Source organism: Enhydra lutris, unplaced genomic scaffold (genome assembly GCF_002288905.1).
Source record: "Enhydra lutris kenyoni isolate GAN:26980312 unplaced genomic scaffold, ASM228890v2 scaffoldscaffold48, whole genome shotgun sequence".
Lineage (NCBI taxonomy): Eukaryota > Metazoa > Chordata > Mammalia > Carnivora > Mustelidae > Enhydra > Enhydra lutris.
Genome location: NW_019154132.1, coordinates 7,304,382 through 7,329,342, shown reverse-complemented (window position 1 = coordinate 7,329,342; position 24,961 = coordinate 7,304,382). Strand labels below are relative to the sequence as shown.

Below are 24,961 nucleotides of genomic sequence, written 5' to 3'. Positions count from 1 at the left end.
ATTAGAAGTGGGTACAAAGCAGTAACAGCATAGGAGGGAGGGGCCTTCGTTCTCTAGGAGAGAGTAGGGGAGTCATTCATGAAAGTTGACTTTTGACCAGAGTCTTAAGAAGTTAGGTGAGAAGGAATCTTCAGTTTTATGTGCCAGGCTAAGGACTTGGCTTTTCTTCTTATCAAGGTAGCCATCAGATACTTTGAAGCAGAGAAATAAATTTATATTTTTAAAAGAAATTATCATAGTTTTGTGGTGTATGGTGTATGGTTTAGCAAGCATAGCAAGCAGGAGCCACTAAAAGTTGGGATACCAGTTAGATGATTTCAGAAAAGCATCTGAGAAATCCTTAGGGCCTAAGCTAAAGCAGTAGTGATGTGGAGGAGAAGAAACTAGAAAGGTATTTCAGAATTGGAGCAGATTGGGCTTTGGGTGGCTTTTTGGATGTTTGAGGGAGGAAGGAGGGAAGAGTTAGAGTTTTAGGCATCTGGATGGAGGATGATCCTGTTACTGTTAGGGAATATAAGAAGAGTGGCACAGTGCATGAGGGGAGAGGAATTAGAACTAGGTCTGTTGATTGTGAGGATCCCTGATGAGGATGTCCAGTAAGCATTTGAAAGTTGTATTTAGAGCAGAGGTGAATCAGGATTTGGAGACATTGATGGGGCACCTGGCTGGCTCAGTCTGTGGAGTGGGGTTGTAAATTCAAACCCTGCTTTAGGTGTAGAGACTATTTAAAATTCAATTAAAAGATTTGGAGACATTGGGACATACAGCGTAAGGGGTAGCTGAGATCCCATGAAATAATTTATCTTCAAATTTAAATCTTTATTCTTTGCTGTTTAAGGACAAGTTTTCCATATTATCCTGATATGGATAGCAAAATATGGAATTGGGTTGTAGGGTAAACTGTGATCTCTTTATAATGCATCAGAATTACTTATGTAGTCTGGTATGTTTAAAATAAGGGTTCTTCATGAATAATTAAATTTTAAATATCTTACACAGAATTGTTTGAAATATTGAAAAGCATTAAAAGTCACAATTGAAAAGTAAAGTTATTATAAGCTGTGGGGCCACCCCTCCCAAAGAATTTCTGCATGACAAATATATTGTGGGTAGGGGAGTGGTTTTATAGTATCTTTCTCCCTGACATTGTTGTTCATGAACTTAAAGCGGAGAATTATTATGCTTACAGAGTGTTTGTATTTATGATTGTATTTTCATCAGCAGGTGTCAGGTGTTTAGTCTGTCATAATACTATGCTATGTTCTCAGTGGGCATGTTGAAAAGAAGAATATTACTGGTTTTTTTCAGGAGTTTACATTTCCACCTGAGGAAAATAAAGCACATTTATGAAATATTTGAGTAATCAGAGATGGTATCTGATATGTGATAGAGTGAATTATATGGACAACTTCTAAGTTAGGAAAGGGGACCATATTAGGATCTAGGGAGGCCTTGTTGAAGGACTGTTGAGCACCTCCTTATACTGGGCATTCTAGAACACTCTGCAAGGTGAGGTGCTGTCTCTATTTACTGATGAGAAATTGCTACTGAGAAAAAATAACCTGCTAAGATCCTCAGCTGGATTGTCACATTCTGAAGCCCATGTGCTTTCTCAGGAAGACCTAAGACTCAAAGAAGGAGAGCGTTAAAGTCCCTAAATGTGTTTTAATGGTACTGGTCTTTCTTGCTCAAAATCTGATTTTGTTTTGGGTCCATGTCTTAACCACCAAAGATACTTGTATTATTCTTTTTTCCATTTACATGAAACCCCTCATTTTGGAAAAACTTCATAAACAACAGTGAAACTTCTGAACAGCATTGATATAATCTGATTTTCCAGTTAGGAAGATAAAAGTTTTTATCAAAATCAGGGTTGTGATTATTGCCCTCTACAGACATATTGAGAGGCATGTTATTTATAAATTGTTATTGAAATTTGAAAATAGGTGGAAGGCATGTAACACTCATACATAAACAGTCCTTTTCACCATTACTATTAGCAAAGCCTGGGAGCTAAGAGGTCCTAGTTGGAGCCTCATCCTGTGAAATCAAAGGAGTCCTGAGACCATTTCAGAAATTGGGGGCATAGTGAGAGACTCTTAATGATAAAAAACAAACTGAGGGTTGATGAAGGGGGGTGGGTGAGGGATGGGTTAGATGGTAGATGGGCATTAAGGAGGGCACTTGTGATGAGCACTGGGTGTTCTATGTAAGTAATGAATCACTGAATTCTACTCCAGGAGCCAGTATTGTTCTCTATGTTAACTACCTAAAATTTAAGTTTAAAATATACATATATATTACTTTGAATAAAAGAAAAAAATTTTCAAAATGGGGGCACAGAAGTTAAGAAGGAAGAAGGGTATTAAAAAATACATGTGATCAGTAAAAATGTGATTATTTGCCCCCCCCCCCTTTTAAGTAATGTCTACACCCAACATGAGGGTTGAACTCACAACCCTGAGATCAAGAGTCCAATGCCTCATTTATTTATTTACTTATTTGACAGAGTAGGCAGAGAGGCAGGCAGAGAGAGAGGAGGAAGCAGGCTCCCCACTGAGCAGAGAGCCCGATGTGGGGCTTGATCCCAGGACCCTGGGATCCTGGCCTGAGCCACAGGCAGAGGCCTTAACCCACCAAGCCACCCAGGCGCCCTGAGTCCAGCGCTCTTTTAGCTCAGTCAGTCAAGCATTCTGATTATTTGCTCTCTTAGAGTTAATTTTTTTTTTTTTACAGTGCCACACTACTTGCAAGAAAATTTTGATTTGCAAAGAAATAACTCCCTTCCTGATAGAAATAACATCACATTTAAAGAATAATGAATTATTTTATTTATTAATAAATAATCATGTTGAAATTTCTTCAGTGATTTCAGAAATATCCTTTACAACTTGTTTTTCCAATATGGGACAATGCATTGCACCTGGTAGTTCTGTCTTAAATCCTCCCCCCTACCTTTTTTTTAAATCCCTTTTAATTTATAGCAGTTCAAAAAGTTTGGCCTTTCGACCTGTGGAAAGTGGCTTCTCATACTTTAATATGTGTGAAGATCATTTGAAAATCCTGCTGTGATGCAGGTTCAGATTCAGGTGCTTTAGGCTGGGGCCCAAATGTTGGTGTTTCTAACAGGCTCCCAGATGGTGCCAGTGCTGCTGACCCAGTTATCACCCTGAAGGATGAGACTCGAGAAAGTCCCATGTTCCCGATTTCTCTGATTGTTTTCTCTTGGTGCCTTTTAGTTAAAATTTCTTTAACTTGGAAGATAAATCTATAGGTTTGATTAGATTGAATCATTTTTGGTTGATAGCATATATCATAAGTACTTTTCCCTGGATCACATCAAGAGACAGTCTCTGATTTTCCCATCATTAATGATCCTGAATTGAGCACTAGATTAGGGTAGGAGCCACATGACGTTCCCATGTAACCAGGAAAGGGTGGTGGTTTTGCTTGCAACCTTGAAGTTATCTCTGTGGCATTACTTTGGCATCACACAGATACCCAGTTCTCCAAACCATTCACCAGCTTAAATCCTTTCATGAATCAATGTTTCAGAAGTTGTGTTGATTTTTAATTGAAATTTCTTTAATTTTTACTAACTGCCATTCTTTTGTGAAGTAGAGCTCTCCATCAACTGGGGCTTTTTGGTTACTTTATAGAAAGTAGGTACTGTTGGAAGAGGAGGATAAGTGCTTAATTTCCCTTTACTTTCCAATTTTCAAAGAGTTAACTTAAAAACCACCCAGTGTGACAAAAGAGTTTTTCTAATTTTCTCTTGTTTTTTCATTATCATGTACAAACTCAGTTTTTCATAGAATCAGTCTATTTTAGCTGTATTCTTTTTTCATGCTCAGATTGTTAACAGTTTTGACTGCTGGTTGCCTTTCTATGCTTGATCTCAACCAAAGGGCCGAGATGGGTTTACCAATTGCCTTTTTTGAACCACCTCCATTCTCACCCTTTGGATCTTTGAATGATCCCTTCCTTGCTGGCTCAACAAGATAATCCAGACATTTTGTAATTGCTCTAGGCATGGAACAAGCTGTTTCTCCAAGGACTCCTGGGTGATACTAGAAATGAAAATCTAGGCTTTAGGTATGTCACTGATACTGGGTGACATTTTTTCTAGGCCCATTCTGTGAGCTGAGCTAGAAAATACATATTTTTTCAAACATCATACTGATATTTTCAGTTCAATTTAAAAAATACTCTTACTTAATTTTGTATGCTTGTATTTTGTTTCTCTTAACACTTGATTCCTTACAGCAGTAGTTCTCAAAACTGTAGCACTCAAGAACCACCTGGCCAGCTTCTTACCCTTGCTAGGCCTCACCCCCTAGAATTTCCAGTCAAGTAGGTCTGGGTGAGGCCCAAGGATTTGCATATCTATTTTCTCAGGTGATTTTTGAGGCTGCTGGTCCAGACCATACTTTGAGAACCACCCTTCGAACACGGTTTTCTCAGAGTAAAGGGGTTGAGCAAAATTAAAGATAATTTAGGAAAAAGTAGCCTGATCTTTCAAAGATAAGACATATGCTTTTCATATTTGAGAACAGAGTGGAGAAAACCAAGAGAAAAATTAAAGATAATGAAACAGGAGGTGCTCATGGTAGTGGAATTCTCTCTGGCTTCCAGGAATGTTGGACAGGGGTAGTGTGAGAACAGGCAGGTTTCAGGGGCCACTGTTTAATTTGGCAAGAGATTTTTCTCGTCTCTGTCTCACTCATCAGAATGTAAAGAAAGGAGGGGTGGTTTGAAACGATTTGAGCCTGCTACAAATACATTTTTTCCTGATATGTTGTGCATTTCAGATTAGGGTGCTTCTGTTTCCCTCAAGTCTTTTTAACTGTAAATGACAGGTTAGGTGCTATTAATAGAAAATTATAGGTCCTTTGTTTAACACTAGTGTTTTAAATGTATACGTAAGGCAACCTGATCAGAAACTTAGAAAGATGAAGTCTTTCATGTAATTTGACTTTCTTTTAACTTAGGGATCCATTAGAAAGCTTGTAATTTTTATCTCATTACTTTAAAAAATTGATCTGATAGCTATTTATATAATATGACTCCCCCAGGTGTAGTAGGAAATGGGATAGATTGTGCAGTCTGAGAAGGGGTTGGTGAGGGACAAGTTTAGGTTTCTGCTGACATTTTGCCTTTGTCTTTTTAAAAAAAAAAAAAAGTTGCAGCTTTGCCTCAATTAGGTGGTTTTCTGTAACACCTTTCTTTTAAAATAAGGGCAGCTTGGGCATTTTCAGATCTGCCCCATTTACTGAATCTCATTAACATCATGTTCCAATGTTTTTTGTTCTTTCAGTTAAGTGATTTCTAATTTCATACAGTTTTAAGCTTTGCTCTTAAAAGTTGAAGTATTTTGACCTTAAATATATTAGGTTTTTGGGTTTTTTAAGTATTTTTTAAGGCTTTTGGTGGGGCAAGTGGTAAGAGGGGGTTTTTTTTTTTTTTTTCTTGGGCTGAAAAGCATTACACACATCAGTTACTGTTTTTTGCTGAAGTAAAATAAAATACTGCTTTCTAGGCCCTTGAGGAATTTGGAGCCATTATCCCAAAAGCCGAATGACTCTAGAATGCTGTCTTACTCTGTTGCTCATGTATCTGCTTCTTAACTTGGCTGTGCTGGGCTGGTGGATGTTTTTAGACTTCTTGTTAAGGTAGGCAGAGTTGGCTGCCTTATTGGAGTCCGGTTGGGGTGTTGAAACAGGCATTGAAGGTCCTCTGCGGCTCTTTTTCATGTGTTCTATTGAAAACCCTGCTGCAGATGGTTGAAATTGTTGTGAAGTGCTGATTACTGACTTCAGTTTGCATAGTAACCACTACGTTCACGCAGAGGGCTGTTTGATTCTAAAGTCCTTTTTGGGGCATCTGGGTGTCTCAGTCAGTTAAGCATCTGCTTTTGACTTGGGTCATGATCTCAGGATCCTGGGATCGAGTCGCACATCAGGCTTCCTGCTCACTGGGGAGTCCGCTTCCTCTCCCTCTGCTGCTCCCCCGCTTGTCCTCTTGCTCTCTCAAAGAAATAATTAATCTTATAAAAATAAAGAACATTTTGAGGAATGCCTGAGTTGGTTAAGTGTCCAGCTGTTGATCTCAGCTCAGGTCTTGATCTCAGGGTCCTGAGTTTGAGCCCCACATGGAGCCTACTTAAGTAAATAAAGCTCAAAGATAATATTCAGCATATTGTTTATCTTAAAATATTATCTAATAATTGGTCAGTTGCATAAAGGCAGTAGTTTTAGTCTAATCTTTCTGAAATCTGATGAAAGTTGCAGGCTTTTTCCATCAGAAAAATGCTTCTGTGCTCAGTTTTGGGTGAGTTGAGACCCCCCCCAAACACTTCATTAACTAACCTATCTTAATAAAGTATCGGGGTCAGTTTTCTTATGATTTGCAGACTCAGTATTTCATAGTCATTAAAGCATATTTTTGAAAAGGAATTTAGCTGCTAAGTATTCTTGATAGACATTTACTGTATATTTTTAAATTACAGTTTTGGGATCTGGCAATTTTAGAAAAATTAAGATCCTCTAGGTAAATTTTTTTTCATACCATTGTTCATGAAATGCTTACAAAATAAACCCCACACTTTGGTGTTAAATATTTTTTTCCAGCCCTTCATTTTTTTTTTTTTTAAGCTGGAAAAATAATTTTAATTTGTAACTTGTACCACAAAGGGTTTTACTTCCTAATATGTAAAGTGCTCCTAGAAATTAAAAAAGTAGTGGTCAGAGAAGAAGATAGCCTTACTTAAAGAAACGTACAGGTGACTCCTCTTACTGGATCAAAGTAAAAACTCACCACTAATTTTAGCTTTTGTTTAATAGAACCTACTAGGAAGATAATGTAAGGAGATAAAGAGAAAAAAGTATATATACAAAGAAGGCTTGTGTTTGCAGGATGGTTTTGATACTGATCTTCTAAAAATTTCCTTTAACCTGCTGTTCGTTGCAGCTAAATTTGTGAAATTGCCAAAAATTAGCAAACTGCATGGCTTAATTTGTAGGCAGTATAGGTGTTTTTAAGCTGCAAATTTCATACCTTTGACCCTATCTCTAAAGCACTTACTTACACATGTATAAACATATTACATTGTAGAATTTAAGATTTTGCTTGGTTGCTTAAATATTCCAGTAATTTTTTCCCACCCTGGTCACAAAAAGTTTTGTTTGACTTGAGTTACTTCTTGAAGGATTATTTTAAAGGTTAGTTTAACAACCTGTACTACATAAGAGGCATTTATACTAGGGTGTTTTTGCATGTGTGTTCTTTTGTTTCTTTGTAAACTTAGTGGTAAAGTTGAAGGAAAATGCTTTTTAAAGGTCTTTTGAATCCATCATATTTACAATAAGCAAGTTAAAACTTTCTCTTTTCTTCCAGATAAAGCTTCACCAAGAAGGTTGCCCAGGAAACGGGCACAGAAGAGATCAGTGGGATCTGATGAGTAAATGTTCCTTTGTGCAACAATTCAGTCTTTACTTAACCTGCCCTAATGTTTTTCGGCCTGATGGGAATTAGTGCAGAGAAGCCATATCACCATAGAAGGCAACTACTACTTATGTGCGGACTGAGCAATCAGAGTCTGTGGCGATAATATTACTGAAAATGCACTGCATTCATTTTTCTAAAGTAACAAATTTGGGTTTTTTTAAGCCATTAAAATCTATGTGTGTGCGTGTGTATGTCTGTGAGCAGTTGGTGTTACCAGAGTCATTGTTGAACTACCTGATGCCTGCCTTTAGAATACTAAATATAATGCTGTTGTGTCTCTTTTTGACATTTTCTGGTACTTCCCCCCCCACCCCCTGCCAAAACTCAATGAATATTTGTCCAATATGATTGTAAATGTCCTGCCTTAGATTGTTTTAAAGAAAATCTTTTGTTTCTCTTTTAGAATTGCTCAAATCCAGTTGGTGGAGCAAATTAGTATTTTTGTTGTTGGTGGTGTTTTACAACTAGTATTCTAAAGGCACAAACAGGAGTAGCTGCTTTTTAGCAATAGAATTGTTTTGGTATTTTGCTGCTGTTTACCATAATGCACACCCTCAGAAAACTTCCAAATGAGTCCAAGGAATTTGGGGATTTCTAGCAACAAAATTGTGAAGCATGAGAATTCTGCTGATTTTGATATATAAAATCCACCCCTTTTTCTTTTTTTACTTTTTTTTTTTTTAAGAAAATGGTACATTTGTGGGACCTGAGTTGTGTTAACCATTGTTGTTTTCTTTCTGACCCACTTAGGTTTTTTTGTTTTTTTACGAGATCATATTTTTCCCTTAATAGGAGTATCTTGCTTGAAAAAAATTGCCTTGGTCTATAGACTAAGCAAAAAGTCAGTTTATAGGGGCAGAGATATATTACAAGTAATACTAATCTGTAAAAAAAAAAAAAAAAAAAGAATTGGATATTTTTTTAAGTAACCAGTTGGTTTTTATCTAATATTTTTGGGTAATTTGTTCAGAAAACCTTTTTTAAATAAATCTGAAGAATTCCAAAATTTTAAGCACTTAAGGTCTCAGTACCAAAATTAGATTGGACTTTGTGAAATCCTGTTAGAGTCACTCTTGTCCCAAGTAGTGAATGGAGTTTGGCCTTATTGTCAGACCGGATGAAGAGTAAAGTAGAGTAGTGTGAACAGGTACGAGGCTTCCCCTGTCCTTAAGCCATATTCTCCCACATATATTTTGTAAAGAAATGGTAAATGAAATTCTAGTGGCTGTTTAATTCCTGATCTGTCTTTAATACAGTGGATTTACCCCTCCTGCCCTCTTCTTTATAATCCCCACCCATTCCCACACGAAACAACAGCAAAACAAGACACACAAACAAAAAAATCTTACCAAGTTCTTTAAGTATTTAAACATCTGAGCCAAAGCCTATGACAATAGAATAGAAGTTACTGTTGTATAGTTGTTAATCACTTCACAAGTAGGGGCTAAGGTGTCAAATTCTCTATATTGGCATTGCTGAACTATAAACTTTCTATATCTGTAATATAAAGTGTTTTGAGTTTTTAATTGGGCTGTATGATCAGTAGCTTATTTTGAAAAAGCTCTATGAGCTGTAAAAACTGCATGTTTTTTGTTTAATGTAATATAGGAGACCCTCCACCTTCTCAAGGAATATATTTCAAAACATTGTTTTGTGAATTCCTAAGTTTTTGAAACTCCTAGAACCATATGCAGTGAGGTGTAATTACAAAATTTAAATGGTTTCTAGACAGTTTCATTGACTACTTGGTGGTACTTAGGCAGTGGCAAAGCCACTGAGTTAGAGGTGCCAGCCCTTCTGATTCCTAAGTAATTTGCCTTACATGCTAGCCTGTCCACTGCTGAGGTTCAGATTAGTACCTCAGAAATGATTTGTCATGTTGTTTAGTTTTTTAGCATTGATTGGGAACAGTTGAAAACTCTTAAATCCTCAGCTGCCGGGGTCTTCTATAGTATCAGTGTGTGTTTAGCAGAAAACTAACTCCATAATGAATGGAATTCAATTCCACACATGGTTTGTTCAAGCACACTTAATAAGTAGCCTATTTTTTAAATGTCTTTTTTAAATGTAAATATTTGGATGAAGTTTTTAAAGTTTGTTTTGATATATTCATTTGCTACACCAACCATGGTTTCAGAACTTACCTTTTGAGCAAATTGGTTTCAGAATCTGTAAAATGAACCAAGAATCTTGTGTACCAAACCTGTCACGCAGACATGTGAGAATAATGTGTTCATAAAGCATGGATCTTGCTTTGGTTGTATAGCTTCATCATTCATTTCACGGTCTTATGTAGTGAGTGACTTTTCAGACCACCCCTGCCCTCTGAACAGTGTGGTGGGGCGGGAATGGGACCTGCGAGGTCCTGAGGAAGAGAGAAGTCAGAAGAAGAGGAACATGGGCTTGACTTTGGTAGTTTTTAGTATTAAGTCAGTTTCAGAAAATAGTGACTTTGATAGGAGGAAAAGGCAGATTTAGCTCTTAAAAAGAGAACAACAACATTGAAAGCCACTGCCTTAAAGGTATATTTGCAGTGCATTAGCCTCCAATTGTATTTGTCTCTGTTGAGGAGTAGTCAGTGGTGGTAATGTGACCTTGAAATCTTTATTTAATGACTTAACATTATTTTGGAGGTACAGTAGTAGGTAAATGTAATATGTCAGCCTCATATAACATTCATCTTTTTTGGTAGAATGATTTCCATACCCTTGGTTGGAAGAAAAAAGAAACTTGGTTAGTGAATTTAAATAAGGAAGTAATTTTTTTTTTTTTTAATCTTGAACTTGGCAATACACATTGTCTCTCACTGGGGTTGTGATAGGTTACAATTCTTGGTCTTTCATTCTTTTAGTTCCAAAATTAGATGTTAGCTTAAATTTAAAAATTATAATCTGTATTTCCAGCTACACTTGAAATATTCGCCACATACTTGGACGGCATGATTTTTAGCTGTAACATCAATACATTTATTCTAGTTTTACTAAATAAAATCCTACTTTGAACTAATCTCTCCAGCTTAGTGAAGAGCAACCTTCAACTCCTCACTGCTAGCATAAGCGGCGTTTTAGTGTAGTACGGGGCAAGAACAAAGCTGACCTGCAAACTTGCCAGCAATTTTAGGCCTCTTACAGAACTTTGCCAGTTAATATTTGTAAGCTTTTATTCTTTGTTTACACAAAAGCCTAGACTTTTATAGTAATTAATTCTATATATAACCTGAAGTTCTGGAGTTTTCCCTTTTTCAGACTTTGGAATTATTTAGGAGTATGGCTCTGAGGTTCAGGTACCAATGCCGCCTTTTTAAAGGCGATGGAAAAGGAACTCATTTTTTAAACATCAGCCATGGACTGTGTTCTCTTGGGCCTCTCCTTTCATCATCTAATGAAGCTTCACAACAACTCGCTGAAGGAAGGGGATTCTCACTTTACAGAAGAAAAAAAAAAAAAACCTGAATTTAATTAGCTTGTTCAAGGTGTTACAATCTGATTTTAGATTCAGAGCTTTTTCTAAAACTCCCACATTCTTTCCCCTGCACCATGTTTAAGATGGAAATTTTTATAAAACCAAGCATTTGGGCAGCTTACTAATACTTGGTTTTCCAGAATTCAGCAGCCGAAAAGCTCCAATAAACTCAGTAGTTAATATTACTATATCTCTACTTATACTATACAGTAGTATATAAATGCCACTCAACTCCAGAATACTAAAAAGTAACCCCAGAGAGTCTGAGCTGTTACAAATAGATTCGTGTGTTAGTTTGTGGTGTATCCATGTAATTCAAAATTTATATATGATAATTGAGTCATCCACAGTACCCACCTTAATCTCAATAATGACACCTCTTTACACTTGATTAACAAAATCATGGTCTTTAAAAACTTTTTTTTTTTTTAAGATTGATATGCTAGTTTGGCTGGATTTTTAAGTTTTAAAAGATTGAAGATTCATCTTCATGTTAAAAGATGAATGTGAAGTACAGTTGACCTCTGAACAATGGGTTTGAACTGCATGGGTCCACTTACATGTGGATTTCTTTTTTCAATAAACCCAGTTCTGTAAGTGTATTACCTCTAATGATTCAGTCTTTTTTCTAGCTTTATTTATTATGGGGAGTCGTATATAATGGGGAGTCGTATATAATACATATACAAAATATGTGTTGATCACCTGCATTATTGATGATGGTTCTGACCAGCAATAGGCTAGGAGTAGTTACATTTTTGAGAAGTCACAGGTAGTGGATTTTTGACTGCATGAGAGTCCGTACCCTGAAGCCTGCATTCAGGGGTGAGCTGTACTCGTGCTTTGGTTATACAACTACACAAAACGGGGATTGTAGGTTAAGCTTCTGTCTTCTTTCTGTTCAAGAGTGGATTTCCCTTAATGGGCACCATGGAGCATCAGAAAGAGAATCCAGTATTCTCTAGAAAACGTGAAGAACAACCCTTACGTAGATTTTTCTAGTGCCTGTGATGGAGCATCAGAAAGAGAATCCAGTATTCTCTAGAAAACATGAAGAACAACCCTTACGTAGATTTTTCTAGTGCCTGTGATGATCTGTCACTTCGGTTCTCTGTCTGTTTCTCTGCGGACTGTGAGTTCTGCATCTTATTTGGTTTTTATCCCGTTTCTTGCTTGCAGTTTTCATGGGGAAACCTAATCACAAATGTTTAAAGAAAGAACGAGAAAATGTGGGCCGGTTTTCTTTTGTCATTCTTCCGTGGAATTGTGTTCACAAGTGTTCTTGGTGATAACCCGGGATCATTGGCCATTCTGTGAGGCTGAACAAAGAGGTGGTTTGGTGTGCTAGCCTTTGGACTGGGACTGTAGCCCACCCTGGCCTCTAAAGCCGTGTGAACCTGAGAAGGCAGCTCATCTGTGGAGTCTTGAAGTGTTTGTTCTTTTTAAATTGAGAGATACTTGAAGTGTCCAAATTGATTCTGTTACTTACAGACCCTTATTACAATGTTACTAAATGATTCTTGAATTTAGCAAAACCAGAAAGAACTAAGGTTCTTTCTGGAATGGACTCATCTGTGGCTGCCTGGGTTCAAATTCAGCTGTTAGTTAGAGTCAAGTTACATCATCTCGTTGGCTTCCATTTTGGGTGCCTACCTTTTAGAGTTGGTAGCCGTTCAGAACTTTGCCTAGTGCCTCGGAAGCTACGTCAGTGATCGCTTCTGCTGGTGTAAAGCGCCATATTGTAACATCCTGTGAAACCTATCGGTGGGAGGTGTACATGGTACTTTTTGGACTTCAACATGGATAGTAGTTAAATTCTACTGTAGAGGAAAGCTAAATAGTGGTATTTTCTTTTTTCTTTTTCTTTTTCTTTTTTTTTTTTTAGCTAGAGAGTGAGTGTCTTAAGATAGACGTGTAATGGAGCTAACACTCTGGATGTAATGAGGAACCAGAGCAGTAGGACCGCCAAGGGGAGTTTTATTATCATCTGTTAGAGCTTGCCCATCAAACTGAGAATTCTCTTTTTCAGAACACTTGGAGCAGCTGCCATGTTTTCCAGTGATGGCATTGCTGTTCAAAACACTTTTTACATTCCCCTCATAATTTCTTTGAGCTTCACACAGAGCTACCCAAAGAGAATCAGTCTTACCTGTGTATTTTCAGAAATCCATGTGTCTAGTCATCTATCTTACATTTGTCAAAATAGGTGCTGAGGTTCTAAAAGCATGTGAGAAAGGAGTATGAAATATTTTCATCAAGAATAGTGTTCAGGGGTGCCTGGGTGGCTCAGTGGGTTAAAGCCTCTGTCTTCGGCTCAGGTCATGATCCCAGGGTCCTGGGATCGAGCCCCGCATCGGGCTCTCTGCTCAGCAGGGAGCCTGCTTCCTCCTCTCTCTCTCTGCCTGCCTCTCTGCCTGCCTGTGATCTCTAGCTGTCAAATAAATAAATAAAATCTTTAAAAAAAAAAAAAAGAATAGTGTTCAGATCGAGCAGGTGTATGTATATCGAACATGTACTCTGCGTTCCACGTACATTGCTATTCAGTCCTCACAATTGCCCTAGATAACCCCATTATCCGTCAGGCAGCCGCTTCAGGGAGCGCAGAGGCACCCACGGTGCAGATTGGGTCCATTGCTGCCTCCAGCTTTGCTGGAACAAGACCTGTGACTCCTCGGAGCACCTTCGCATTCACGCACAGAATCTACTTACCTGTGCTCTAGTTGCTCAGGGTCTAGTTGGATTGCTCGATACTACCCCTGAGGTAGATACCTTCTTCTGTCTTTCTGTGTTATCACAGCCAAAAGTCAAGGTAGATTTATCAATACTCTGGACAGTGGCATTTTTTAAGAGGACCTGTTGCCATCATCCATGGTAGAAAATGTAAAGTCGTTGGTCCTCAGTACGCATGAAAACAGGACTTCGTCCCTTGAACTCTCCTGGGTGGTTTATTATTAGAGTCACGTGTGTTTTAAGGTCTTGTATTTAATACCTCAGACTGTTCATAATTGAGTGAGCTTTTCGTGGCTAAAAATATTGGTTATGTATTTCAGTTTACCCCTGCAAGTTGCTGGCATTCTGTGTCTCCACTCAGCGGGAAGCAGGATCTAGAGCAGGCTGTGGTCTGCCTGTCCTGAAGCCGCCTGCAGAGAAGGTAGTGGCAGAGGGAGGACTCCGAGGTGGTCTGAAAGTGGTCTAGCTTGACGCATTAGTTGAATTCCACCTGGGTAACCCACATCTGGTTTAGACTGAAGCCCCTGCCTGGCAGTAATCTCATTTCGGGAACCACAGGTAATATCCTGTGACCCTGTGGTCCCTGTGGTGACTTCATGTGCCTGATGGCCTGATAGTCTGGTTTCAAGGAAAAATCCTGGTCGGGTGCCATCTTGGTCTGTGCAGTGAGACTGCATTGAGACCAACACCTTGTCTTGGTCTGAACCAAGGTGTTCAGAGCTGTTACTGGGCCTTCTTCATTGTCACCAGTCCCATCTTTCAGATTCCTGAGACTTCTGACTCCAGATGTGCACCTCCTTTCCCTTCGTCCTCACCATCTGTGACTCCTTCCCTTTTGTGCACACCTATACGAAAACCCTCCTGTCTTTTGCATGATTCTCTTGTTCCTCTAACTACGTTCCTGTTTTGTTTTCTCTCTTTGTCAAAGTATCTCTTAAACTACTGGATTATTTTTCTTCAGTAGGCTTTCAGTCTTTTAAATTTCTTTTGATTTAGCTTCTGCCCAAAAAAAACCCTTTCTCAGGATCTCATGGTTCCCTATTTACCAGCCTTCTGCACTCTGAATTCTCTGGCCTCGGCTTGTGTGATTAACCCGCTGACCACCAGCGTACCTCCAACCCCCGGCCCCGTGCCAAAGTTCCTCTTCGCTTCTGTGGTGCTCTTGCCTCCTTTTCTTATCTCTAACCCCAAACTCAACCTCATTGTCCTTCTCTCTGTACTAGGTCTGGAGAGCTTTATTAACTGTTTATTACCTCAGTCCTTCTTTTCCTGGTGCCATTCTAACCACCTGTGATTGGTTTTCACTTAAACTTTCTATTGTAACCCGGAACAAACAAGTCACAGATGTTCGTTTCCCTCTGTAAATCTCCCCAGTCTGACTTCTCACCATTCTCCAGTAACATGGCTCCCATTTGTCCAACACGAAATCCAAGTACAGTCATTTGCACATAAGCATTTAACAAATTCTTACTAATTTTAGCTCTGCTACGAAGTAAATTAGACTGTAATTCTCTCCACATCATAATCTAACAATTTCAGAACTTCAAAGACATCTGAACTCATTCATTATAGGCAAAATACCTCTCGTTCCAAATATTTCTTTTTTTATTTCCTAGTTCATTGCAGGAGGTCTTGAGTTTGCTCTTTTAATTCTCGTGCTTTCAAACTCGGAATGTGATTTCTGCGTATTTTCATCAGGTTACTTATGACAGCTTTCTTCCTCAGGTTTTATTTGGTGACTGTCGGGGACGTTCTCTGGCTGTCGCTCAGGACTGCTTAATGAAAGTGGGCCTGATTAATCCATAACTTCCTTGTGAGCCTTTGAGAAATGTTGCTGCTCCGTATCTGGAAATCACAGTTTTTTCAGTTTGGTAAACCCAAGAGCAGCCGTTTTCTTTGCTATTTCCAGTGGTCTAGCCTACCACCTAAACGGGTCTGCTGTCCTGTAAAATGCATTTTAAAATATACATACGCCTCAGTTAAAGCTGGTCTTGAAAGTATTTGTACGCCGTACAGAATGTTTCCAGAATTGCTACTGCGTATTATTGCTGGGTCTTAAAGATGGGAAGCTCAAAGTGAAACTGAAATGCTAAGCAAAAAAAAAAGAGAGAGAGAAAAAGCCTCCCACATTTTCTGCTTTTAAAATTCTGACATTTCGGGGCGCCTGGGTGGCTCAGTGGGTTAAGCCGCTGCCTTCGGCTCAGGTCATGATCTCAGGGTCCTGGGATCGAGTCCCGCATCGGGCTCTCTGCTTGGCAGGGAGCCTGCTTCCCTCCCTCTCTCTGCCTGCCTCTCTGTCTACTTGTGATCTCTGTCTGTCAAATAAATAAATAAAATCTTTAAAAAAAAAAAAAATTCTGACATTTCAAGCAACAAAGTCTTGCTTTAGAACAAAGACGATTTAGGATAACTTTCACTTGTGCCGTTTGTCAGCTAGTTGACTTTTCAGGTGATGGTCATAAGACACTCCCCCCATCCCAACCCCCACCCCTGCCCAGTACTCACACACATTGAGAGTTTGGGTTCCCAGTAATTGTACAGACTGCATATCCTGAGCTCGTTAACATTTTTAAGCAAGCAGAGAGGCATCTTTCAAATTCCTCATCTATGTTGATGGGTCAGTACCTAGAATTTACTTTTCAAGGTTTTATGGTAAGCGATAGAGCTGAATTAATGTGTTCTTCATAGAAAAAGTATGGAGGTCTCCAAAAAACTTTGAAGATGCAGTGTTTATAGCTATGTAACGTTTTTAGTCTTTCCTGAAGGAAAAATGAGATATCAAAAAGTATTAGGACAGTAAGAACCAGCATTTTAATTTCTTGTCCACAGTGTCTAAAACACTCAGTATTAAATAAATGTCGGATTAGTCCAAAGTCCGAAGACCAGTATACATACAAGACAAGATGCTAAAGCAGTTTTTGTGGTAGGGTGTTAGATTTTTTTGTCCCTTTTCAAAATGTTTAAAAAAATGTTTAAAAAATGCTTCTATTTTATAATGGAAGAAATAAATGTTAAATTTATCTGAGCCTCCTACAATGAATATAATAATCACAATAGTTGTGGGCAGCTTTGCTGTAGCTCAGAAAATGAGCCAATTTAAGAAACTTGGATGTATTGTCACTTTACATATTCAGAGAAAATTAAGATTATTGGTGGAAAATTCTTGAGAGTATTTTTCCTTTTTTCCTTAAAGGAACTCCAGCTCCCCCTGCATTGTTTTTTTAAATTAATAAACTACATCTGCGGCTGGCTTTGTGCCAGGCCCCGTCTGGCGTGCTGCCCCTCCTTCCTCGCTCTGCCCACGTTGACCCAGTGAGTCTAGTCCTGCCCCTCGTCTGGCCACTAATCACACTCCAGTGATCATGGAGACTGCTGTCATCCACGGGCGATCTGGTCCTCCCTGACCCGCTCCTCCCCTCGTCCCGCTCCCCTCATCCAAGCCATCAGGGTGGCATCTGTGTCCCAGCACTGTTTCTGATCGTCTGTCCACCCTCACCACTACCTGAAACTACCTTGTCCTTCCATTGTCCGTCACCCCTTTTTGAGGAATTGTATTTACCAGATCACCAAGGCTTAAAATAGTACCTGACACATGGTAAATGTTTTAATAAATATGAATTATTATCCCAACCCTACAGTGAAGTATGTATATCCTCATTTTGAAAATGAGGAACCTGAATACACAAGTAACTTACTAAACACCACTCAGCTACTAAGTGACAAAGCTGAGACAGGAGCACAGACATGTCTGTGTCCAGAACCTTCAGGATTCTCCTGCCTCCCTCATGATGTGGAAGGTTTCCAGGTAGGAACGCAGTCACCATTCCCTGAAAACCCAGGAGAAAATAGGTTGAATCGTGGTGCCCGCTTCATTTGTGCACACACACACAAGACTTGCAGGCTCATGTGGCAGACGACCGCACCTGGAGGATTCTAGAGAAGGGGCCGAAATGGCCTCTTGCTTGTACATAGCAGCTCCCGCAGGGAGCGTTCACCAGCACAAACCTCAGGAGACTGGCAAGCAAGCGCCCAAGAGTTGCTGGAAGGGCGGTTCGTTACACTGTGAAGTCCCGTAGGTGAGTTCTAGAGAAGGAAGTGGGACAATAGGGAAATCACAGCTGTAGCTTCAAAATGAAGTCAGTTCCCAAACTGTGAGAGAATCATACCTTAAATATTTCTTTGTTAAATTTTTTTGTATGACTTAGCAGACTATACCAAGTCGAGACAGTTCAGTTAGCTACTGTAGGTGCCCAAAAGCTGCTCATCAGCCACTACACCATCACTGTGAGTGAGGAAAGACAGGAAAATAGAAGTGCAAGCCCTGCTCAAGTAGTATTTCATGTCAGGAGACCAGCTGTGTTAAGAGCTTTTCAATTACTAAGTTCGTAATAAGGGAATGATTCATTACTTCTGCATTTTGGGTTTCATCATTTTAAATCAGTAGTACTCTTCTAGAACTCTCCGAATGATAGGAAAACCCTTGAAAGCCTAACCGTTATTCCCCAGGCCAGCCTTGGTACTTGCCTGCGTGAGTGTGTTTTGCTGCCCTCTGCTGCTAACCGTTGGTACAGCAGTGAAGGTTTCCTTCCCAGGGCTGCCCCTTGGCATTGCTAGAAAGGTGAGGAAGGACTGGGAAGAAGCCAAGTCTGTGTTAGGAATTCTTCTCTCCTAAACAAACTTCTGCTCCAGCCCATGCAACCCAACCAGCCTCTGCATGCCCGTGCTCCACCCCCAAACAAACATCAAAATGAAAAATACTGCTTTTGCTAAGATGTCAACGGAATGATTCAGATTTTTAAGTTACTTGAATGATCGTGTCAGTGATGAATGCTATAGCCCTGTGTGTCACCTATGGTGCTGGCCAGCCACCGCTGTGCTCTGCCTCTATCATGTACACACACACGTTTACTTCAGATGAACTAACCAAATATTTTTACTCGGACATCAGTGCAGTATGATGGTTAAGAACTATTGGAATTAGATTTTGTTTGACTCAAGGCTCACCCGTTTAGTGGCTGGATAACCTTAGACGAGCCACTTAACCTGGCCGCAGCCCGCTTCTGTAAAATGGGATAATAGTGCTGAAGTTATTAGTTACTAATATTTAGTGAATATTTATATAGCTCTCACTGTATGTCACGTGTCCAGCTTTTTGCCCAGTGTAGCACTCTCTTCTGTAACCCCCTCTATGGACACCTCCACTAGGCCAGGCCCCCGCTCCCATCCTTGGACAGCTCAGCTCAGACAATTCTTTCTTCAACCCAAATCAGCCTCTTCGTGCTATGTTGCAGTTCCACTTTCCAGATCATCTTAGAAAAAAGATGTTTTCCCTTGGGACAGCCCCATACATTTGAAAAGACCTGTCACTCCTTCCTTTATTGAAAGGCACCCTTTAACCAGGTTAAAGTAAAAAGTAATAATAATCACTTCAACCTACCTGGATATTTTTTTTTTTCTAAAATCGTCCTGTAATTTTTTTTTTTCCAAGGGAGCACTGTCTTTATTAAGATGATGGGAAATAACGTAGCCACTTAAAATCTTATGTTTGTTATTGAATAATGCAAGGGTCCAAAGTAATGATTTGTAGGAATTAAGAATGGAAAAAATTCCCTATGTTCTCTCCCTCCAAAATGCATTACCTCAACAGTTACTTGCCTTTAGGCAGCATTCACGAAAGCAGTTGCCCAGAAGATCGCCCCAGGGAGACTGGCTTACAGCTCAGAGTTCCGGGTTCTGTCCCCAGAGCCTCTGATTCTTGCTCTGGGCTGGGGCCCAGGAATCTGTATCTTTGATAATAAGCCTACCCAGGGCTCCCACGGACTGCAGCGTGCCCCAGGAGAGCCGGGGGTCCCAACGTGAAGACACTGCCGGGTGCAGAGTCGCAAGCCCATCTGCCCTGTTGCCTTTGGGAGCCCCTAACTCGCCCAGTGGCAGGATGGCATTTATACCACAGAGGGCCATGGTTTGCAGGCCCTGACCACTCTGCTCCTGCGCGCACAGAGATGGGGCTGCTTCCCTTGCCCCTTCCTATGGTTCCTGCCCTCTTGCTGGATGCCGCGGGGGTGGGGGCAGCTGACGGCAGCGGCGGTGGTGGCTGACCCTTGGAGCACTTCCTGTGATCCAAGGACTCTTCTAAGCATTTTACTGGTGTTTACGCGCGTCATTGCCAGGACCCCCCGCCCTGTGTGAAGGGTTCTAATCCCATCGTGTTGCAGCCCAGTAAAGGGAGGCAGAGATCGAGAAAACAAATGGATCTGTCATCCGGCTTTTGAGATAGGCCACCCAGGATTCAGACCTGGGCAGTGTGACTCCAGGAGCCCTGCCCCAGCACCCAACCTCTCCTGGGGCCATCAGACCCACTGGCCAATTTGCACATAAGCATTTAACCAGTGCTTTGGGACCAGTGTCCCAAAGGCACCTCAAACTCAGCACGGAAACTGGTCATTTTCCTCCCTAAACCACTTTCTCCTTCAGTCTTTCCTGTCTCAGTTGGTGCGGTCACCGCCACAGGAAACTCCCTTTGTACAGGTTACCCCCCCTTCCTACCTCTTACCACTCTCCTCTCAGCTCAGTTCCTGCGCTTGACAAGCACAATTGCCCCATATGGGGGGTGGGGGTGCTGGCCTTGCCTGCAGTGCTGGGACAGCACTGACCAGTGTCCTGCCAGGCTTAGTCCCTTCAAGCCTGCCACCCACATGCTGCGCTGGGCCTCCTGATCCCATCACTCTGCCCTGCTTAAAACCTTGCTGCAGTTCCCCACAACCTGCAGGACCAAGACCATATCCTCTACTGTTTGTCTAACCTGACCTTCGAACCTGATCTCTCACTAGTCCTGACCTTGAACTTGGACCCCCGTTGAACTGTCTGTTCCCTGTGCACACAGCACCCTTGCCACCTCCCGGCCCTCTCCCCAGATGGAGGATGCCGATGCCGGGCGTCTACCTGCTGGCTGAGCGCCTAGCTGGGGTAACCTTTCATTCTGATATTTCAAACTTATGGAAAAGTTGCAAAATACTATAGATTCCCTATAGCCTTAACACTCACCTTGATCATTACTCGTGAACATTTTGCCACATATATATACATGCACACACTGTACACTTTTGCTGACCTGTTTAAGAGTGAATTGCAGACGCGCCCCTTTGCCCCTGAACACTCCAGTGTTTATGTCCTAATAACTACAAACACATGCTCTTAGACAACCAAATGACAGTTCTCCACGTCAGGAAGTATAACCCTGAGGAGAGAAACAATGGTCGGTTTCAGGAACTGTCTCAGGGATGCTCATAGATCACGGTAACATTTAGTTGTTATGTCTCCTTACTTTTTTAAAAAAATTTATTTACTTATTTGACAGAGAGAGGAAGAGGGGGAGCACGCACACGAGCGGGGGCAGAGGGAGAGGCGGAAGCAGGCTCCCCGCTGAGCAAGGAGCCCAATGCGGGGCTCGATCCCAGGACCCAGGGATCATGACCTGAGCCAAAGGCAAAGGCTTAACCCACTGAGCCACCCAGGCACCCCGTCATGTCATGTCTCCTTAATTTCTTTTCACCTGAAACCTTCCCTCAGTCTCTCTGGGCTTTTAAAGCATTCGTAAGGAGCACAGGCACGCCGCTTTGCAGAGTGTCCCCCAGCCCGAGCCCGCGCGCTATTTCCTTTTGAACAGGTTCAGATTATGCCTTCCTGGCAGGAATGGCACAGCACTGATGTGGAACCTTCTCAGTGCAGTGAGGCAGGAGGCCCCTGGGGCTGCTGGCTTGTCCCGTTACTGCCATGATGATACTGATGGTTTGGGAAAGGTGGGGTCTTGGTAGTTTTTCAACCTCGGTTTTCAGGTCCCCTCTTCAAAGGAAGTTTTCTTAGCCTCCCCCACGCCCCTTCCAGGCCCCCCCCCCCCCCGTTAGGAATGGGCTCACTGTCCCCATAAGGCCGTTCAGTGCCATTTGATGGAACACTGGTGTCGGCGTGCCTGTCCTCCCCCTTCCCCTGCGCGCTCGGAGCTCCGGGAGAGCGAGGACCACCTCTCGCTCCCGCCGCGGGGGCGCGGCCCAGCGCAGGTGCTCCACATGCTGCTGCGTGAGTGGAAGGATGAGTAAAAGGATCCGGGAACCCACTCACTTACAAAGCAAAAACCCCAGCTCTCTCCGCCTCAGGCTTGGTGGCTTTTTCTGCTTTACTCGTGGAGCATGGCTAAGCTAAGTGCTTTATTTCTGTGTCCGCCGGGTTCTCACGGAAACCATGGGAGTCTCACTAAATTCCCGTCAAGAGGCACCGTGTTGATCCTTCCTTTGCGGGACACACAGGATGGACCAGTTTTAGAAACTTCGAACCCCACTTATACATGCTCCCATTCGTTTCTTCCTGGAAGGCTGGGCGAGGGGAGGAGGGAGATTCTCTGGGTCTCTGATCCGATGAAGTATTCGTACCCGAACGAGTGGGAAGCGTCTTTGGGCGGGGGAAGGCGGGCGCACAGCCCCGTCCCCTCTGTCCGGCCCCTCACTGCACCGTGGGGAGGGGCGTGATTCCGGGCTGTCCTGAAGTCTCTCAGGAGGTCACTCTCTCTCTTTGTTGTTGCAGACGCAGGAGGAAGGAGACGCACTGATGCTGTCGTCAGACCTCTCCTGCAGCCTCCGCCCTCTCCCGGTGTCCAGGTGCCCAGGCTGCGCACTCCGCAGAGGCCGCCGCAGGAAACCCCCGGACGTGCGGGTCCTGGAGACTGGCCATCCTTTCTGCACCGTTTTGCTCTCTCTGACACCTAGGACCGCACCGACCCACTCAGCAGGATCCTCCCCCGGCTCCCGCTGAAAAGTCACCCCCCCACCCCCGGGAATGGCTGTGGGACCAGGGCTCTGTGGCTTCTGATTGACAGCTGTCGTGCGTTGTTTCTGGGTGGAGAGTTCCTGGGAAATTGGGCCTCCCCTGCCAGCAGGTAGGATGAGGGTGTGGGGACCCGCCAGCGAGGACCGGGCGAACCGGAGGACCCAAGCAGTAGATTCCTTTAGCTCAGCTTGCTCTTACCCCATTACGTAGACAGCGACGAACGTTAAGAGACCAGCGGCTCTGGGTGAAGGGACCTCACCAGCCCCTGGGACACGATGGTTGCGACACATACCTTAGCAGCTTCCGGTTCCATCTTAGGGACATGGTCAAAGATGAGCTGGGCCCAGAGGGGCCTCGGTTGGGGTTGGGCAACCACAGCTTGCGGCCGGGCCTCGGGAGCGGGACGAGCTGAGTAAGGCTTCCCGGGAAGGCAAGTCCCCAAGCCTTATCAGTGAGCGGCGTCCCTCCACCCACCCCGAGACCTGCTCTCCGTGTGCTGGGGCTCTTCATAGGCTCCCCCGGGCTCTCTCATGACGCTGACACGAATAAGCTGAATGGCTTTGAGTTGCATTGGACTGAGCTGAATTGGACTGAAAGGCCTACAGCCAAGTATGCCTCTTGCTGAGTGCCAGGCCCTGGGGAATTGCAGGCTCATAGTACGGTTCCGTCCACACCCACGGGGCCTCTATAGCGATAAAACTCCGGACTCGTGGCAAGAACATGGGATGAGAAGGGGCAGGAAGGGCAGGGAGGGCCCAGGAGGCTCCAAGAGGAGATGCTCTTAGAGCTGAGCCTTCAAGGACAGAGTGGGAGCTTTGGAGAGAAGAGGATGAAGGCAAGAAGGACGTTACAGACCAGGGGGGAGCCAAGCAGAGGGTGTTTGGGGAACAGAAGGGAGATGGCAAAGAAGCCGATGACCACGGTCCAGCTGAGAGGTGATCCCGACACGCACACGCATAGACAGAGTCACCCGGGGGAGATGCTTCACAACCGCCCGGAATATCCCCCACACCTAAAGCAGAACCCCAGGGAGTTGGCCCAGGAATCTGCATTTTAAAACCAGCGCTACACGCGAAATCCGTGTTTGAGACTCACGGTCCGGGGCTGGGGTGAGCCTCTGCTAGGTGACAAGTTCTGGTGTCAAGTAGGTAACTGTCACCCTTGGAGCAGGTCAGAAACAGACAGCTGGCCCCAGCCTGAGATCCTGCGTCGGCAGGGCTGGGCTGGGGCCTGGGTATTTGCCTTGTTGGGCATATGTACCCAGGTGGAGGATGGGGTGCTGCTGGACAGCCAGTCTGAGGGGAGACCCCGCTGACATGGGTTCCAAGAACTCAGTCCACCGGCCCATCTGAGGCTCCAGTCCTAAGATTTGAAGCATTCACATTTGATCAGCTGCGTCATCTTTTTTTTTAAAGATTCATTGATTAGAGAGAGGGAGGGCGTCCCAAGCAGACTCCTCAGCGAAGCGTGGAGCCCGACGCTGGGCTCCAGCTCATGACCCTGGAGATCATGACCCGAGTCGAAACGAAGAGTCAGGAGCTCAACGACACTGCACCACCCAGGTGCCCCGAAAACCTTATTTAAATGAACTAAGGGTCCCACCCACCCTGAAGAGAACTCAAGTCATAGGCATCTAGTCCTAGGCCGTGGGAGCCCTTTGTTTTTCCAAACAAAAAGAAATACAAAAAAGCAAAACACTTTTCTTATGTCTCCGAATTCTAGAAAGATACGCGTAATGAGAGGTGAGGGAAAGACAGTGAGACCAAGGCTGACCGAGCCTGGCACCGCAGGAGCCCAGCAAACAGGTCCACGTGATCCGTAACTCACGGGGCCCAGTCTTGGGAACGTGGGCCTTGTGCTCTCCTGAACATCAAGGGAACGCTTCTCCTAGGAATGCCGGTGGGAATCCCTCACGCTTCTGGGGAGCTTACCCCGTGCCTGACCCTCTGATGCCTGCTTCGCAAGCAGGAGCCCCTCTGCGCCATTTTCTTCCCTCTCCCGGGACCCTATCACGACCCGCATGTCAGTGGCGTCAGGCACACAGAAAAGCGATCGAGGGCAGCGTGCTGGCCTCCTCGGGCTGCCACCACAAATGCCACAGCCTGGGTGGCTTTGGTGACACAAGTTTATCTGCTCACAGCTCTGGAGACTGGACGTCCGAGATCAGCCATCGAGGCTGGTTGGTCCTGAGGCTTCGCTCCTCGGCTTGCGGACGATCGCCTTCTCCCTGGGTCCTTGAGAGGCCTATCCCTCCCGTCTGAGTGTCCAAATTTCCTCTTCGGATAAGGACACCAGTCAGATTGGATTAGGACCCCCGCTCAGGGCCTCGTTTTACTTCCGTGACCTCTTCGAAGGCCCCGTCTCCATAGACAGTCACGGTCTGAGGTACGAGGGGGACATGACTGAACGAGCGAATCTGAGGGACACAATTCAGCTCACAGCA

At 43.2% G+C, this 24,961-nt stretch overlaps 1 protein-coding gene across 2 annotated transcripts in view; it reads left to right on the top strand.

The window, feature by feature from the left end:
- LOC111156724 (signal sequence receptor subunit 1) overlaps positions 1–11,570 on the top strand; it is a 30,175-nt gene extending 18,605 nt beyond the window's left edge. For both annotated transcript variants that reach the window (XM_022517768.1, XM_022517769.1), the window contains one exon: positions 7,396–11,570. In XM_022517768.1, the coding sequence (XP_022373476.1) occupies positions 7,396–7,463 (68 nt within the window). In that variant the 3' untranslated portion in view covers positions 7,464–11,570. The remainder of the gene's footprint in view (positions 1–7,395) is intronic.
- The last annotated feature ends 13,391 nt before the right edge of the window (positions 11,571–24,961 follow it).